This window comes from Paramormyrops kingsleyae, chromosome 1 (genome assembly GCF_048594095.1).
Source record: "Paramormyrops kingsleyae isolate MSU_618 chromosome 1, PKINGS_0.4, whole genome shotgun sequence".
Lineage (NCBI taxonomy): Eukaryota > Metazoa > Chordata > Actinopteri > Osteoglossiformes > Mormyridae > Paramormyrops > Paramormyrops kingsleyae.
Window position 1 is genome coordinate 35,328,475 of NC_132797.1, and position 18,339 is coordinate 35,346,813.

Sequence of the window (18,339 nt, forward strand, 5' to 3'; positions counted from 1 at the left end):
CGTTCTGTCCGATGGGCCTGGCTGGTGACACTGTCACATGGCTCAGTGAAGCCTTCAAAAGAGCCGGGAAGTTAGTCAGGGATCAGGAAGTCTAGGGTTAGACAAAGAGAGCTTCTGTCATAAAGATAGGAGGACATGCGCACCTCTGAGCTGGACTGCCCCGGGCTCAGGTCCTGGGGGGCCATGGGCTGCGTGGCGGGCCCCTGGGGGCCGTCAGGCCGCGGGGGGGCCTCAGGCTCAGGGGGACGCAGAGGCTTGTCCATGTCCAGCGAGTCCATGCTGCCGGCAGAGGCAGAGTTGATGCTGGAGCGGGGCGACTGCCCCAGGGAGCGGACCTCATGATTGCTGATGGCGCCAGCAGAGCCGGTCCTGCGGTGCTGGTGTGAAGAGGATGCGGCCCGGAGCAGGGTAGCTGTGGAGGAGGAGGAGGAGGAAGAGGGGGAGGCCGAGGAGGGAGAGGCCGAGGTCTGCCGGGCCGCCTCGTCCATGCTGAGCGAGGCCTGCTCCAGCTGGGCCGTGATGTCATCCAGGGAGAAGTTAGAGGCCAGTGGCCGGCTGTGAGAGCCGCCCCCCCGCACCGTGGAGGCTGGGGAGGCACGAGCGCTACTGCTGCTGCTGCTGCCTGCGCTGCTGCCACCCCCGCTGCCGTGACGGACCCCAGGGCCACGGCCTGCCGGAAGCTTCTGCCTCAGCTTGGCGCCACTGTTGGGCCTGCCGATGCTGCTGAGCTCCTGCTCGATGGAGCACAGATCTGCCATGAGGGCGTCCAGGTCCACTGGGTCTCCCTGGTTCAGAGCCTCTGAAAGCACAGCAATAAATCAGCCTATTGTGAACAGGGACACCCAGGTTACAGACACAGACCTCCCTTCTAGAGTTTACATGTTGGTTCAGAACTACCACATCATCTTGGCAAATCACATAAGAGGAGAAACAGCAATTTATGGGGGAAAATACCAATTCTGTGCCTTTTGGTGCCCGCACAAAAGGCCAACGCACCGTTGATGTTGTACATGGAGAAGCGGTAGGAGAAGTTGGCCAAGTTGGTCTCCTGTCTGAGTGGGGCCTTCTGCACTTTCTCTGGTTTCCCATCATCCAGACTCTGCAGGGGTTGAGCGAACTCTCAAATTGGGCTGACACCTTCATCGAATGCTCACAGAACCTTATCAAACAGGTGGCATCGCTATCTGTAGCAGCAATGCATTACTGACAACCCTCACATTCTGTATATTTTGATATGCAACACCCCACAACACCCCACAAACGCCCCACAAACGCCCCACAAACGCCCCACAAACGCCCCACAAACGCCCCACAACACACAGAAATACTCATTTTGTGTCAACTGGTGACAAGTGTCAAATTTTCCAATCACAAAGAACACCCCCATACCTTGGTCAGTTTGTCCAGCTCCCCCAGCCAGGCTCCGAACATCTTGTCCAGGTCCTGGTCCTCCTTGTCACTGTCCTCTTCTGCGGCATGATCCAGCTCCTCGTCGGAAAGCTGATCCATCTGAAATCACAGTGCCAGCAGACGCTCTTAGCTCCATCAGGTGCAGTGCAGCACGGAATGTCGCTATGGTAACTGAAGGTAAAAGAAGTTGCTGAAGGGTACAAGAGCAGTTGGTATAGTATATCGCAGTTTAGAAATAATGCAGAGTACAGCGATCCAAACCCAGAAATCTTTCACAGAACATAACTGTCATACAAATCCCGCTGTATTATCTTGGGAAAGTAGTGCTTTTATAATTGAGCGCTTTAGAAGCAACTACCTGCACAAAAGATTCCAACATTTATACAAAGAATATAACTAAAACAAAGTATGGCTTCAGGCTAAGGACCATGGACATGCTGAGCAGTAATGCAGTGAACTTTAATTATTCTAGCTGAAACGGAAGAGGAAAGGCGCCATCTAGTGGAGAATGGTTTAGTAACAATCTTCCAAGGAAGCAAACTGAAATTGCTAAAACCTCAAGTTTAATCAACTCAGACACATACAGGCTGCACCTTCTGCCAGTTAAATGAGATCAGGCTACACTGCTGCTGCTAAAGCAAACCAGTAAATTTGGATTTGGTACTCTCCAAAAACACAGTTTAATGCCCAACTTTACAAGTCTCCCTCACACACACACACTCACACACACACACACACACACACACACACAAAGCAGATCCTCAAAGAATCTTCCATCTGTCTTACAGGGACCCCAGGGAACTGTTGGCTCAGCGCTCAAATATGCAGTCAGTACTGAGTTGACTCCCCCAGGCTCTGTAGCCGGTGATGTCATAAGCCACACACATGCAGTCATATGGTACATGGGACTTAGTGTAAGCTGTGGTTTACAATTAACCCCATCATGCAACATGAAATGTTTATTTGGATGGATGTCAAGACTGCCTCCTTGCTCTGGGGACGGTGGGTATCAGCTCCATGAGGGGGGGGGGGGGGGGGGTGGTGTCTCAGAGGAAGAATGTAAACAGCAACACAGTGCAGAGAGCCTGACCAGAAGGCTCTTCTTAGCTGGCTAAGGAAGCCACTGGCACTGGACTGAGAGCCTGTCAATGCCTCTTCACAGGCCGGTCTGGACTGCGAATCTGTCAATGCCTCTTCACAGGCCGGTCTGGACTGCGAGTCTGTCAATGCCTCTTCACAGGCTGGTCTGGACTGGGAGTCTGTCAATGCCTCTTCACAGGCTGGTCTGGACTGGGAGCCTGTCAATGCCTCTTCACAGGCTGGTCTGGACTGCGAATCTGTCAATGCCTCTTCACAGGCCGGTCTGGACTGCGAGTCTGTCAATGCCTCTTCACAGGCTGGTCTGGACTGGGAGTCTATCAATGCCTCTTCACAGGCTGGTCTGGACTGGGAGTCTGTCAATGCCTCTTCACAGGCTGGTCTGGACTGGGAGTCTGTCAATGCCTCTTCACAGGCTGGTCTGGGGGACACAAGGCCCATGGAGCACTTGTGAGGCTTCCTAGAAAGCAAACTATTCAAGGGAGCCGGAAAAAGAGTCCCAGCAGCAGGAAGATGCCTCAGGCGCTAGACTGACGGGGTCCCATGCTGTTTGCAGACAGTGTATACCAGTATCACATACCATTAGGGGCGTAAATCACTGACCCCTAGGTAATCCAATTATGATTAATATGAATAATTAGATGCATCAGAAATCCTTTTAATTTCTACCACGATTCCATCAATCGATTATTCTATTTTGGTAACCTAAATTCAAACTTCACAGCGCGGAAACTTGCCGAGCACGCCAAGGCAGATTAGGGGAATGACATTACGTCTTTTATTTAATTCTCTGTGTAAAACAAAAGATGAAATCTGGCCTTCAGATCGATAATGAATTATAAACATGTGTTAATTCAACAATTCACCCCATCTCACACACAAATCTGAAATTTCCTTTTTGCAGGGTGGTAGGAGATGTCTATTATACAGTGGCATTTCTAGAGGCGGGGCCATAGGTGCCCTGGCCCCTTCTGAAATCTGATTGGCCCCTGATTGGCCCCCCTTCCATCAATCGTCGACGAGAAGAGCAACCGGAGAATTCTTCACAACGATTACAGATGCAATTCCACCCCCAAACAATTGGCGGCAGTAATGTGTCGATGCAACTTGGGAGAAGAAGCAGAGGTCTTGGCTTTTTATTATCTTTGTGGCTTTGGCTTGAGCGATACCAGAACATTCTCTGACGTTATGACAGTAGGCGGGAGAAAGAATCCATCTAACATTACTTACAACTTGAAGACAATTCTTGGTGAGTCACAAATCCTCATGTTGTTTGTCAAAATATGAAAGGATATTTAGCTGCTGCTCTCACTTATTTTAGGTTTGTTAACTAAATTGTGGAAGGAGCACTGGAAGCACTGTCGAAGTAAACCAATAAACTTGTAAGCAATGTTAACATGTTTTTGCTAAGATAGCGCTAGGAAACATTCTGTAGTTAACTTTATCAAACCAGTCCCTCCAGAATTTCACGATTTTTTTGTGTAATTTTTGCAATCAAAATGACTGATTTTGTGGTGGTAATTTCCAGAAATTTGTGAAAAAAATTGCGATTTTTATATTTTATAATTAGGACATCACATTTACCATAATAGTATTATGTCAGATGCACAATAGTCGTACGACACAAATCACAAACAAAATGCATAAAGCTTTTTTATTTTGGTCTAATCAAATTTTCATCAAATTAACTTTTAAAACAACCTATGGACAATTTTTCTACTTGACCTATGTAAATATTAACAGCAGGTCTAGTGATTTATACTGTAGAACTGTGTGTAAATCCTGAGTTGAGGGGTCCTGAGCTGCAGAAGGCAACCACTTACTTATAGTGCGGCAAAAATCCTAGAACCGCCACTGCTATTATATTAATGTTATATTAATATTTATGAGAGAAGTGCTACATGATTGGCCAGTGCATGCCTTATAAAACAGTGTGGCACTGCTGGCACTGGCGATATTAGACAAAACTATATTGGAATTCAGTCTATAATTGATATAGTTTTAAAGGTGCCAGCAGTGAAACAACTAGCCAGCTTATTAGCGGAATAACTTTGTATTGTAAATGAAAACCATGCCGCTGGTCCAATAAATAAAATATTGTAGTTCTCGAGTGGCGAAGAGATCATCAGGTGGACAGTAAAGTTCAGTTATTAGCAGACTGTTTTATTGCGTGATTCTTAAAAGGACAGCGATAACGTGCTACCGAGAGGATAAAGTACTTTCCCTTAAAATACGTTTAGCTTATCACTCAGTGCATTGCAGTCACAAAACATTTATATAGTTTTACACAACACATCGACACTAAAATTCCACGTCGACGGATTTTTATAATCGACATAGTCGATTATGTCGAATAATCATCCCAGCCCTAATGTAGAATGAAAATTAAACAAACTACTGACTCAACTTTATCATCGGGAAGAAATCCAAAAGGCTCCCAAACAGGGCCAGAAACATGTTTCTTTTTTACTAATCCTGTATTATTGCTACCACTCGCAGCTGCATCTTTCTAACCAGTAGGCTGACCTCTAGTGGCCAGTGCTGTGCACTGCACTACACCACCTCAATACTGCATCTCCATATCAGTTTAATAGAAAGAGGAGCTTCTATATTTTTGATGGTATTAAAAATAATCCCCCTAGGATTTTTTAACACCAGGGTATACCGTAATACTGTCATACCACCCAAGACTAGTTCCCAGTATCACCACAGAAATATTAAAAAACACCCCCAAAAACCATGAACTACTTTTCAATTATATATAGATAGCACTGCATTAGGCTGGGCTAAGAAAAATCTGATGCCTTCTTTTGAGGAACATCTCAGATATCTACATGCTGGGAAATCCTACCTTGTGTTCCATGTAACTGGAAAATTAGGGAAAACAAAGGGGAATTCTCGCTGTTTTTCAGCCAGTTCCGAGCAATAAGTTCAGGATGTGCTGAATTTCCCCTACATATCACCACCCAAGGCCCCCCTAGTTCCCCTCAACAACACGGAGTCTAACTACAGACTGATGCATGGCAGATGATTCCATCACCCCTTCCTCCAGCTGCCCTTCAGTAGCACAAGCCTGTGAATAGCACCATATAAAAACGGATCGCAAATCAGGAAAAATACTGGCCAGTTTTCCAAGCTAGGAACACTCACCCATCAGCAGATGCAGGTTTTCTTTAAGCTGGGAAGGCCACAGTAAACATATTTAAATACAGCACACAGAATGATCATACTGTGAAAGCAGATACCAAGGTCTGGCAGGAAGTACCATCTATATTTTTGGGTGAAAGTGACAGCATGTAGCAAACAAGGAGGATCATATCTGGATTGTATATTCACCTCGCCCTTTCCTGGCCATGAGCGATTTGACAGCATGGAGACGTCACCTCTCAAAGCAATGAGTTCCACTAAATAGAGGCCGTTTCGATGTATGTTTCGGGGGGGGGGGGGGGCGAGTTTAGCATGTAGCCAGGCTCTGCCTAGTAACTGATGAACCTGATGTGCTTCTGACACCTTGCATTCTCCAAGCCATTCTCTGGGTCCAACGTTCCGCGCCAGTGAATTTTGAGAGGGGTGCTGTTATACAGAGGTGGGTAGTTCAGGTTCAGAGAGTAAAAGTCTAGATTTTGTGTTAACCAACCAGTTGAGTACTCTCTGACTGACTTCTGACTGACTCTTTATACTCAGCTGGTTGGTTGAAACAAAATCTTGGTCTGGATTTTTACTCTGGAATTGAATTACTCACCTCTGCTGTTATATGGGTATGTTCTGAAAAAGAATGCCATTCAAATTTAAGTCGAAACAGAGCTGAAGAATAAACATTCTTTATAACCTCAAAAGTGTAATGTGGGCAATCAATGAAAGCAGGTCCTGGAAGGGGGAAAAATTTGCTGTCAAGTTAATCAGTTAATGATGCATATAGCAGATAAAGCATAGGGAAGGACAGTCCTGGACTTAAGGACCATGGAGAAGCCTCAAGAAAAGGTTCTGGTTTGATAATGATCTGGGTAAATGTTTAACATGTGCAGATACACAGTAGCATAATACATTTATATCATAAGTGAAAATGTGAAATTTGATATAACTAGTGGTGAGAGAGCATCTGCCAAGATGAAGAACCTTCAAAAAGGCACAGTAGATGAGTTATCGGCCAAAAAATCTTCTATGACCCTTACAATGACAAGGCCCCACAGATGTCTGTTCATCCGTCTACAGTGAAGCCTTTAATGGGGAAATTCACTCACTTTGGCTATTTGGTTATTTAACTAACGGAGATCCATGTGAAATTTACATGCAAGATCCCCTTAGCAAATTCATGCCACATATTGCCCTGACAGCAAACTGGAACCCAACACAGTTTGTTGGTATTTATATTTTCATTGCCTAGTTCACTGCCCGTATACAGAGGTACACAGCATCCCAGTAAATAGGGTAAGAAACTGTCCGAAGCTACTGGAAAGCTGTCAAGTCTCATAAGAATGACACATTACTGACTGGTCTGCAATACCGTATGAGTGTGGGGTCAGTGTTACCCTGACCACAAACTACACAAGCTGTAGTACCACACCACTGAAACCACATCATTCACAAACCTCAAGCCTTTGAGACAAAGACACATGATTCAGACCAAAGAGCACTTACAGTAGTTCCTACCGATGTGGGAAGAGAAAGACATTGATGTGCTTATTGAGTTAGGGGGTTGCCACTCACCACAAAAAAAAATCCACAAAAAGATATACCAGCACTTCAAACCCATCATGTTATTTGGAGAGATTAACCCTAAGAATGAGCCCCCAACTCTACACTCGTTTTATGCTCCATGAATACAATTTCCTCCACTGTGTTTAACTGGAGTTTGATGCCAGGAGATCACAGTCAATGGAAGCTATAGAATCTCTCAGGATATGAAGCTATTCATCTATCTTGCTGCTGGACAAAATTCCGACTGCAGCTGTGGGAAGATGACCTCAGCTACTTCCTCTTGGTCTTTTTTTCCTAACAGAGCTACAGAGAGTCAACTAAAGAGCCTTCCCCTCCTCTGCCATGTCCAGCCTTAGCTAGACAGTCATTCCTCAAGGGCAAGACAGCACCCAAACGTCACAATCGCTTAGCCATCTTGGGTTAACTGCTAGCGATAGCCCCTGCTTAGCTTCCATCCCATACGTGAACTTGTAAAGGTGTTTTTAACACATGCTGGTGTTTTGTAATACAGTAAAAGGAGACCTTACAGATCATACAAATAACTAAAGCGATAGTAAGATAGAAGATATGTTCCCAGTATTGAAAGGAACAAGATTAGAAAGTACGAGGACAATGACTACTCATTAACCACAGGAACCGCAAGCTCATGTAAGCTGGGAGGGACTGGGCCCAGACACGTGACCATGAAAATAAAGACAGGAAAGCACTGGGAAGGAAGGCAAAAGTGCAAGAGCTGGTCCGGGGCCTGGAGGGGATCCCCACAAAAAAGCCATGGTTTAGGTTCACAGTCAAGGTTTTTATAACCCATATCTGCTATTACAGTTTTGCTTCCTTTAGAGACCCCCTATATCCATGTTCATCTCTTTTAACTGAAGATGAGAGCAGGAATGCATCCGTACCTCACACTATTTCACAGGTACTTCTCAAAACCTTTCCCCACCAACAATACGCCCAATGGCAACATTCAAAATGAGGAGCCCACCTTAGAAGTACATGTCTCCAAGAAGAGTCAATTATAATGCTGTCGAACTCGAGTCCAGAACTTGGATAAGAGAGTCTGACTCAGGTCACTATTTCTATGATTCAGACTGGAGATGTACACGCCTTTGTCTTGGACTCAGTGATTTGAGATGCAATGGAGTTCCCCTAAGGATCACCAGGAGAGACAAATGGATTTAATATTCATTTTGGCATTTAGCTAGCTAGGTATGTAGTATAACAGCTGTATTCTGGTGAGTATTTTTCTTTTCACCCATCCTTTAGCAGGCGAGATGAAGGACAAAAGGAGAAGCAGAGAGGCCGGGCCCAACTCATCTCTGCTCAAGAAGTTATTTTCTATTCTTTATGATAAATACGGTATGCTGTGGTATTTTGAAATTTTGGAGACAAAATTAGCCAGAACCCCCCTCCCTGCTCTGCTAATTTTAATCACCAAGATTTCAAAATGCTAGAAGTGCATTGCTTTTGAAAATACACTCAAAAAGTTATAGTTTAGCTGGTAGAAAGGGTAGATTGTAGAGAATCTGCACAGACTGTGCAGAGAATCCTCTGTTTAAAGTGACCATTTTTGAACCCTGTTTTGTCCTAATGCATAGATTAGATGACCGCCTGGTCAAACTACCAGACAATTACATTTCTCACGATTGTTAAGGTTGGGATGCCTCAGTAAAGCCGGACTGAAGTTCTGCTCCGGCTTTTCTGAGCCAGAACGAAACACTAGAACAGTTGGTTCAGAATGCAAAACAGATCCGGAGAAATTCATGAGCTACGTTCCCAAAGCGCTAAGAAACACTGCTTTCATGTCAGGCTCTAAGACTCACCCCGCCAGGATGAGAATGGACAGGACTAGATTCGACCATCTCCACCCATTCTTCTTAACTTAAGGGGAGGCGTTCCAATCTCCTCAGACTGACTTAGGAGTATAGAAACAAAGAGCAATTCACACCACTCGCATCATTCCCAGAACAGGCAGTCATGGACTGATGCCATTTAACATGCGAACGTGGGAACAGTAATTAGAAGGAAAGACTGCATCATACACCACAGGGTTTGTTGGGCCAAAGGGATACATTTTCCCTGACGTGTCTAAGTGGCTTAGCTGCCTTCGCGATGAAGAACACGCATCTGGTAAGCACCATTACCCAAAAAGAGCTACACATGCAATTCGAAGCCACGAGCCCAGTAGTTGCTACCACTTGGTGAGGATTAATGACAGCGGCAGAAACCAGCATGCATGCTGAGATGCTTCTCCCAACTCTGGAGTCATTTGTTTGGCTTTATCAGCTGGAATTCCCCTACATCTGTGCTGTCCTTCTGAAATCATTCATACATTCCCCCATGTGAGCCTTCGACACCCACAGGCTTTTCACATCCCTCCATCTGTGTCTTCTGGACATCGCTGTAGTGATGGGTTGCCAGATCTGCACTATGCGTGCTTTTCTCAGATCCTTCCATAGCAATATTACCTACAGAGCTTGGACAGTCTGTTAATTCTGACCTGAGAAAATGGGCTGACCTTTACGCCAGTCTAGAATAAACATAACATGGGAACAAAACAACCATCAAGTTAATAAATGCATGATCAAACTTCAATCTGCAACACCCTTTCCCATACACAAAGCCCTTAAAACACAGACTCAGGCACGGGCTATTTTGGTAGCACAGACCACCCCCTCACACGCTAAGAGGCTGCTCCTTTCATGCAGCTGTGACCAGAACTACCCCACCCAAGCCTCTTCAATGCTCTCCTCTGTGTCCCCTTCCCTCGACTGACCCCTAAGCAGCCAAGGGCTGGGGCGACACGGTGCACAAAAGTGACACAGCCCTCACACTCTGACTGGTCGAGCAGTCTCTATGGCAACAGACTCCCTCTCCAGACTGCTTCAGTGAGGACTGTGCTTCCTACAAAAGCTAGGAAAACGCTTCCTCTGATATCGCATAAAAAAACGCACATCGATATCCACAAACACTCCTCATGTGTCCGGTCCATAAAGCATGTCTACCTAACTTCTGAGTCATAAGTAATACATATTAACTATTAGGCAAAGCAGCTGTTGAAAGGTAATGGATCTAAAGTCAATTCTAGAAGGTGCATCAAAGACGGCAAAAGGACGCTCTGGGCGGTAAGAACATAAAGTCACAGAGAAGAGTGAGCAAAGCAGAAAGTGGCCAGGAACTGCTGCCCATCTCTCCCACAGGAAGCTCCGCGCCCAAACTGGCCAGACTGGAGACGCAGTCACAAATGGCACCACATCAGAATAACAGGAGCACAGATACAATAGGTCACACAAGGGGGTCAAAGCTTCCTGAAATCCAGACTCCCAGAATTCCTGTTTCAAACAGTAATTTCTGGGATTCTAATTTACCAGCAACCCCCCCCCCCCCCCACCACACACACTTTCAAGCACAAGGAGGAGTTTTACTGTACGCGTCATAGGTCTGAAGACTTGACCATGTCTCCTCCTTAAGTAAACATTCACTCTCTAAGACGTTCAAAAATAAAACCTAAAATGTCAACAGGGCGCAGTGTGTAGTGCAGCTCCCAGAAGACGTGAGTCACCAGTAGGCAGCAAACGTGCGTCTGGGCAGCACAGACCTGAGAGCTGCAAATACAAAGTCCAGAGGGTGCGGTCTGCCTGTACACTGCAGCTGCTGGACATGGAACATGGGGGGAGGGGTCAAAACAGGAATCGGGATACTCATTAGTCCAAAGCCTGGACCTGGGGGGGGTGGAATGATATCTTCTACTGGCTCAAACTGCCACAGCTGAGCCAGGAGGAACTGTGGGGTGATCCGTCCATCTAGAAGTGTTTTTGCTCCCTCCCAGCTCCCTGTCAGACAGGCCACATTTTTGCTCCCTCCCAGCTCTCTACCAGAGGGCCCACATTTTTGCTCCCTCCCTTGGTGGGTACCCCAGGACCGGATTGGGAGACAGTAATCTAGGAAATGGCATCACCCAGCATTACCACAAGCTACACTGCAGTTACTCACCAGAATTTTCTTCTAATTAGCCCAGGGTAACAGTCAGCAACCCTACCTCTAATTTAACCCCCCAGTTTTACAATTTTCACTACACAGCCGACTTACCTGTTGCTCTCATAAATAATGAGCTTGTCTTATATGTAACATATACAATATTTCTAACTATGAGTCTGACAAGGGTGATACTACAACAAAAGGTTAAAAAAACACTTACAATGGTAAGAAGCACTATTAAATGAGAAGCCTGTAGTAATTTCCTTGCATTATACACTCAATTTTTAACCCTAGGTCTTTTAAACATAAATAGCAGGATACAGTCTGTTTAAGGGGCAGCAGACAAAAGCAGACACTGCCCTGAAAGAAGAGCCCTCTCTGAGGATTAACACATGTGCCCCTTGTCAGTCACATGGGAGACCCTGAGCCCAGGACAGCAGAAGGGAAACGCATACAGACAGATGGAAAGGGCAGCGCCAGTGTCACTGCAGCACAACAACTGGAGGCCAGCAGTGAGATGTCTAAGCCGGGGCTGAGGCCTATAGAGTGAGAAACTGGGTAGATAGTTAACAGCAAGAGAGAACACTAGCTGTACACCCATTACCCTAAGCATGCAGACGCCAATGTGTTATTTCCTTGTGCATTACTGCCACAGCATTTCCACTGGAGTTCGGCAGTGGTGTGTAGGGCTGCACGATATATTACTGCCACAGCATTTCCACTGGAGTTCGGCAGTGGTGTGTAGGGCTGCACGGTATATCACTGCCACAGCATTTCCACTGGAGTTCGGCAGTGGTGTGTAGGGCTGCACGATATATCACTGCCACAGCATTTCCACTGGAGTTCAGCAGTGGTGTGTTGGGCTGCGTGATATATTACTGCCACAGCATTTCCACTGGAGTTCGGCAGTGGTGTGTAGGGCTGCGCGATATATTACTGCCACAGCATTTCCACTGGAGTTCGGCAGTGGTGTGTAGGGCTGCGCGATATCCCACTGTGATGTACTCATGATTACATAGCGCGTGCACAACAATCACCAGGGATTTAGATGACGGGCGAAACATTTGCCCAGAACCCAGCGTTTCGGTGCTATTCAGACGTTTACTTACGCCCACAATTTAGTAAGTGGATTAGAAGTGTGCCTAAAATATTAGTAATCTATAAACTCAGCATAGAGTTATGTTTAATAAATGTGCGGGACTTTAAACTGGCGTGTTTTTTTGTATTGTTCTTTGTATCGCATGAGTCAAGACAAAACAGAACATCTGACTCTGGTCTTCTGTGACCTTACCAGGATTCTGAGGAGGGGGGGGGGGGGACGACAAAAATAAAGAAACACATTCTTCTTGTGGACCTAAGGGAATGTGAGATAAGACACAAACACCGAAGCACCTATATGCAACTTGCGCTTCCAGAGACAACCATAACAACCATATAACCTGCAGTCAATCTTAAACTGTAAAATAGCACAGCAGTCATGTGCCGCCTCTCCGATTCACCAAGTCCTCTGCAGCCTAGCAGTTCTGCAGGAAAATAAAAAATGGCCCAGTTCTCCATTAAATATATGAACTTTGAAAAGCTAAACATCAGAGCCAGACAGCTCAAAGGACAGTAGTGAAAGTTCAAAATCACACAAGATCAGGCAATATCACAAATGAGATTAAACCCTGCAAAAGGTTCTTTAGCAATGAGGATGTTGTGCAGTCTGATTCAATGTGAGATAATCTTTAATCAGACGCCCAACTGTGTCATCTCTTTATCAATAATCTATATAAATTTCCCATAATGCAATACATACTTTGAAACAACTGGATAGAAAGGCCTCTACCAAGAAACTAACCAACCATACATGCGAAAAGCTGATATCAATCTGCTAACAGAGGTCTGAGTCATGACCAAGACTATTCAAATCGTGGTCCTCAAGATTCAAGCACTGCTGAATTTCCAGCCTTCCTTTTCTGTGCAAACAAGGCGTGAAGCCTCTGGCCAATCAGAATCAATAATTATTAAATTAAGTACCTTGGTCTAGACCAGGGGTGTCAAACTCCAGTCCTGGGGGGCCGCAGCCCTGTGTAGCTTAGTTCTTTCCCTGTTCCACCACAAATGATTAGGCTCAAGAGCTGTGTGGCAATTAGCACAAGCAGTTGAATCAGGTGTGTTAAATGAGGGTGAACCAAAAACTGTGTAGGGCTCCGCCCCCCCCGGTCTAGACAGTCCCCCAAACCACAACAAAAAGCCCTACTCACCTTATTCCGGGGAAGAGCAGTACTAGCACGTTTGATTCTCACCCGCTAAATACCAGTCATCTTGAAGCACAGTGTCAGTCAGTGAGGACCCTCAGGGACTACAGACCCTGTGAAACTAACGTGTCTGGCGGTTTTGTAGGGCTAGGAACTGCACCCCCCCCCCCCCCATAGCTAGATGACGATGACTAGAAATCCTACTTTGTGACACTGGCCCCAGCACAGTCCAGAGCGACATGTTTACGAAGCAAACCACCCATGAAGGGCCACAAGTTCTTACGTAAACATTATGCAATCCGGATGGTCTTGACAGGATTCTGGAAATACATTCTGCTTTCTCGCATTCACTTCATGAATTACATTTTGTACAAACTTAACTGATTGTGAAACTGGTCCATTCCTCCTCACGATAAATCTGCCTTAACACAGGAGGATGTGGAACTGAGTGGAATTACCACAAAACAGACCCAAACGTAGAACTGCAGAAGAAGCCCAATGCTGTACAGAAGCAAAACCTCAGGTAAGGCGGAGATGAGATACGATGACAGGAGGCTAAGGCTGCAGTTGCTCACAGTATCAAAGCAGGCTGCAGCTGACATGTTTAAAGACCAGCCCCCCAAAACTGAGCACTGCTTTTTACGGCAGTCACTTCTGCAGCCATTCTAAAGGCTCAGCAATCATGTCTGAAAGGATGCACTCAGCACATGATCCCTCAGGGACAAAGATATTAGCTATAATTACCTTATGCTGTGTAGTTCTCCTCTTTGTTCAGAATTTAAACACCACGTGTTCAGCTCAGATATATGCAGTCCCTGGGAAAAAAAAGCCAAAAACAGTAAAATTAATTCACACAAAAAAAAAAAAAACAATTGCTGAGGATCCTGAACCTAATCTGCAGTAAAATTGATGGCAAATGCTGAAAATCGATACTCAGGCTCCCAGGATTCTGCGATGCTGGCAAAGAGAACCTGAAGGAGAGCAGCAGTGTCATCACTGGCCAAGAAACGCAGACTATTTGAGCATTCACTCGGGGTCGGGGTGCTTTCTGGCTCAAGGTGTAAGGAACATGCTTATCAGGATAAGTCCCACACCACCACCTGGGATTCATAACCCCCCCCCCCCCCCAGCCCAGGCAAAACCAGTCTGAGGCAAGACACTGAGCAACCCTGGAAAGGACATCTGCCCAACAGGGACCAGCATGAGCAGAGTGCCAGCAGACTCCTGCGATCCAGAGCATGGCGCTCGTCTGACAGCTCCTCCGAGCCTCGCTGCAGGATGGGGGAGGCTTTCGCGTGGTTGAGGGCAGGTTCCTCCCCTTCACCAGCCCGTCCTTAGATACCACAGCGGGGAGAGTCATGCTACCTGATAATCAGGGCGTCTGAATGAATTCCTGCGACGTGCCTCTCTCTCACACAAGCCTCCCACGTGCCCCCCCCCCCCCCAAAGCTGCCCACATTCGTCTCCATCACAGCTGCTCTCTCGGCACACAGACTCAGGCGCCTCGTGGCTCTATGGGTGAGAAATCTGTGCCAGTGTTCAAATCCCGTGGCTGGCGTGAGCATATCACTGTATGGGACCCTACAGCCCAAAAACTACCCGACGGTATCCAGACAAATAGCTGACCCTGACTCTGCATCCGAGAGTCTCTTAGGAGTGCAAGATGGCATATGCCAAAAAACAAGGAATCTTAAAGTAACTGCACTCATACCTGGACATTCGGCAAATAAATAAATAAACTTTGTCTCTGGGTTCCATCGGCTGCTGATTAGTGTCACGTTAAAAGCACAGAAACAAACTGTCCATAAGTCAACAACACTGCATCTCTAAGAATACCATACATCACCAGCTCCCCCCCCTTCAGGCAGCTGTGGACCATCCCCCCACCCCTCCCCCACGATGAAGACACCCCAGACACGCTCCGGGGGGACATGGCAGCCTCATTCACAAGATTACAAATAAATTAATCAAAGCAGAGGACGACACAGAAAGATAGCCTTTGCCTCCCAGCCCCCCTGTCTGATTAGCACCTTAGACCTCTGAACCTGCGGAGTGACTGCGTAGAGCATTCCAGCTACATTAGCTAATTGGATGATGTAAAGGGCATCGGAGACCCCACACCGTGAATGACTGCACTCAGTCTGCATAACGACGTTTCAGTCAACAACCCACTGCATATACAACGTTGGCCCCATACAATAATAATGGAGCCGAACAATTCCTACCACCTAGTGACGCTGTATAGCCGCCGTAACGTGGCAGCACAACGATCAAGGTAATGCTCACGTAAACAAACCTACTGCCCTGCCAGTCATATAAAAGTATAGCACATACAATTATGTACAGTATACAGACACTCCTCTACTTACGAACTTTCAAATTACAAACTTCCAGACATACGAACGAGGAGGACTATAAGTCCAAATTGTGTTCATTGGGCTCCCGTTTCCTGTCCGCAACAACAATTTTTTTTTTTCTGCACGCCAATTCCACCTAGTATGACTTCTGGCCGCTACTCCCACCGCGCAGCAGCGTAGCGTGCGTACTCCCAGCATCCCAGTTCTTAGTACTCGCGTATGCCCTTAAAATAATGGTGAATAATGACTTACGAACATTTCAAGTTACGAACAGCTGTTCGGAACATAACTCATTCGTAAGCAGAGGAGCGTCTGTATAATACCTGATAATGATAACTATAGTGCTGTTTCAGGTATTTACTATATTGTACTTTTTATTGGTTAGGCTATACCACATAGCCTAGGTGTGCAGGTGTACGCTCTGATGTTCGCACAGTGACGAAATCGCCTCACGACATCTCTCAGAGCGCATCCCCACCGTTAAGCGATGCATGACTGTGCAGACATTGCTGCCAATTCAATGTGTGTTGATGGTCAGGGTCGAGTGACATGCAGCTCAGGCATGGGTACATGCCCCACCCCCCGTCACGCCGGCTGCTCTACATCCAGTTAATTTTGGAAAATTAGGACACCCCACCGTACAGAAATAATGTAGGAGGCCATCAGGCATATACATATATAAGGCAACTAATGTACCACTGCACACAATCCAGGCATATTGGGATTTCACAGCGTGCTTCTGATCTATAATAAATCAGAAATAAATATATGAACATCCTCACTGGCTCCAGTAACGGCCACCATCTAATGGACATTTGGATGCGCTGACAGCCAAACAGGATCGCATAGCTCGCTGGTACGACAACAGCCCATTAAGATAGGCAGACTTACAAAAATGTGGGTTTTTTTTCTGGCATTTCAAGAATTCCTATCAGCACACCACCAGGATAGGGGGGGGGGGGTGCATAACTCAGTGTTTACAGAGTCATGCAGCCAAGGCTAACCCCCCCGCCCGGTACAGGCTTGCAGAGCACAGCACGCTCACCCTCGTCATTACAGGCACGACGACATTAATAACACGCAGGCTGGCACAGCTGGTGGCCAGACGGCACGCTGGCGCCCCACCGGGCAGCCCGCTGAGCTCCTAAGACGGGCAGCGGCAGCAGCTGAGTGCCAGGGTAAGCTCACCTCAGGCGGCTATTCCCAGCATGCATCTGGAGAGAACCACCAATGAACAGAGGGCTGGCTTATGAGAGGATGTGTGTATTAGGGGAGCACTGAGGCCTGAAATGGTAACACACATGTAACACACATCATAATTCAGGGTAATATTACTACATGTGTCACTACTACAATAGAACCACTAATAAATAACCAAATATACCTTTGGGAATTTGGTTGGCAAGGAAGAGATGTATCCATGTTTATCACGTTACCACAGCTGAATTACAGTTAGCTACAATGGAAGGAATCCAGGCTCTGTTTTTAATATGTTGTCCCCTCCTCATTTAGGAAGCAGAACACAATATGCTCACTCACTCGCTCACTCGCTTCTACGATCACTCTTCCACTTTTTAAAAGACATTTTACTGTTTGTACTTCATCTAAGGGGAAATCATGTGGAACATGCATCTGCTTTTTGGAAGAAACGCACTTGATATTTTCAGTAAAATACACAAATCCCACCAGCAAAGCAGCCTGCTGACCAGCCTGCGGATGACCGCTGACGGATGTTCCAGTAAAGGCACTGGTGTTGGTTCACCACACAGCTACTGCTTTAAGCACTGCAGTCAGCATTTCTGCTGGTCATGTGACAGCCGCCTCGTATTGGGCAGACCCATGACTGGCCCTGCCTGCCTGCCTGCCTGCCTGCCTGCCTGCCTGTCTGTCTGTCTGTCTGTCTGTCTGTCTGTCTGTCTGCCTGCCTGCCTGCCTGCCTGCCTGTCTGTCTGTCTGCCTGCCTGCCTGTCTCTCCGTCCGTCTCTTCCTAAAGCTGTCTGCCGCCCCTGTGTGGGAGCCAGCAGCTGTGAATCCTCACACATGATTGTACTTCCCGCCACGGCCACGCCAAGGAGTTTAAGAGGTGAGGGTTTCCTGCTGGAAGAGAGGGAGACAAGGAGAAGAAAAAAAAACACAGGGAAGGAACGGAGGACAGGAGACTGGCAAAAACCGGATGGGAGGCTATGCCAGAGGAGAATATAACTCCCCCCCCCCCCCATGCGATGGGAGCTCTGATCGCACAACAGCCAGGAGCACTGTCATGGGTCACCAGTGCCCAAAGTTCAACGGGAATGCGGTTTAGAGTCTAAAGGGCGGCCAATTTCACAGGCCGTAAACTCATTTGGAGGAAAGCGTTACCGAGGTGCCGGCAGGGGGTAGAGAGGAAGTAAAGAAATGCACCCCACGCCATTCTCCCAGCATTAGCATTCTGCTAACCAATTTCGCAGACTGTGGGCTGCGTAAGTCACTCTGACAGCAAGTAGTAAGAACTAAGGCTACTACTAAGGAAGCCAGAGCAGTCCTGGAGGTCAGAATACAGTGTTCAAAGGGGTGTCAAAGGG

General features: G+C 46.7%; 1 protein-coding gene across 3 annotated transcripts in view; it reads right to left on the bottom strand.

Moving 5' to 3' along the window:
- The window catches only part of raph1a (Ras association (RalGDS/AF-6) and pleckstrin homology domains 1a), a 54,053-nt gene that overhangs the window by 23,142 nt on the left and 12,572 nt on the right, over nt 1-18,339 (bottom strand). For all 3 annotated transcript variants that reach the window (XM_072714766.1, XM_023805884.2, XM_023805885.2), the window contains exons 2-5: nt 14,166-14,236; nt 1,390-1,509; nt 997-1,099; nt 144-799 (exon numbers count right to left, since the gene is read on the bottom strand). In XM_072714766.1, the coding sequence (XP_072570867.1) occupies nt 144-799; nt 997-1,099; nt 1,390-1,509 (879 nt within the window). In that variant the 5' untranslated portion in view covers nt 14,166-14,236. The remainder of the gene's footprint in view (nt 1-143; nt 800-996; nt 1,100-1,389; nt 1,510-14,165; nt 14,237-18,339) is intronic.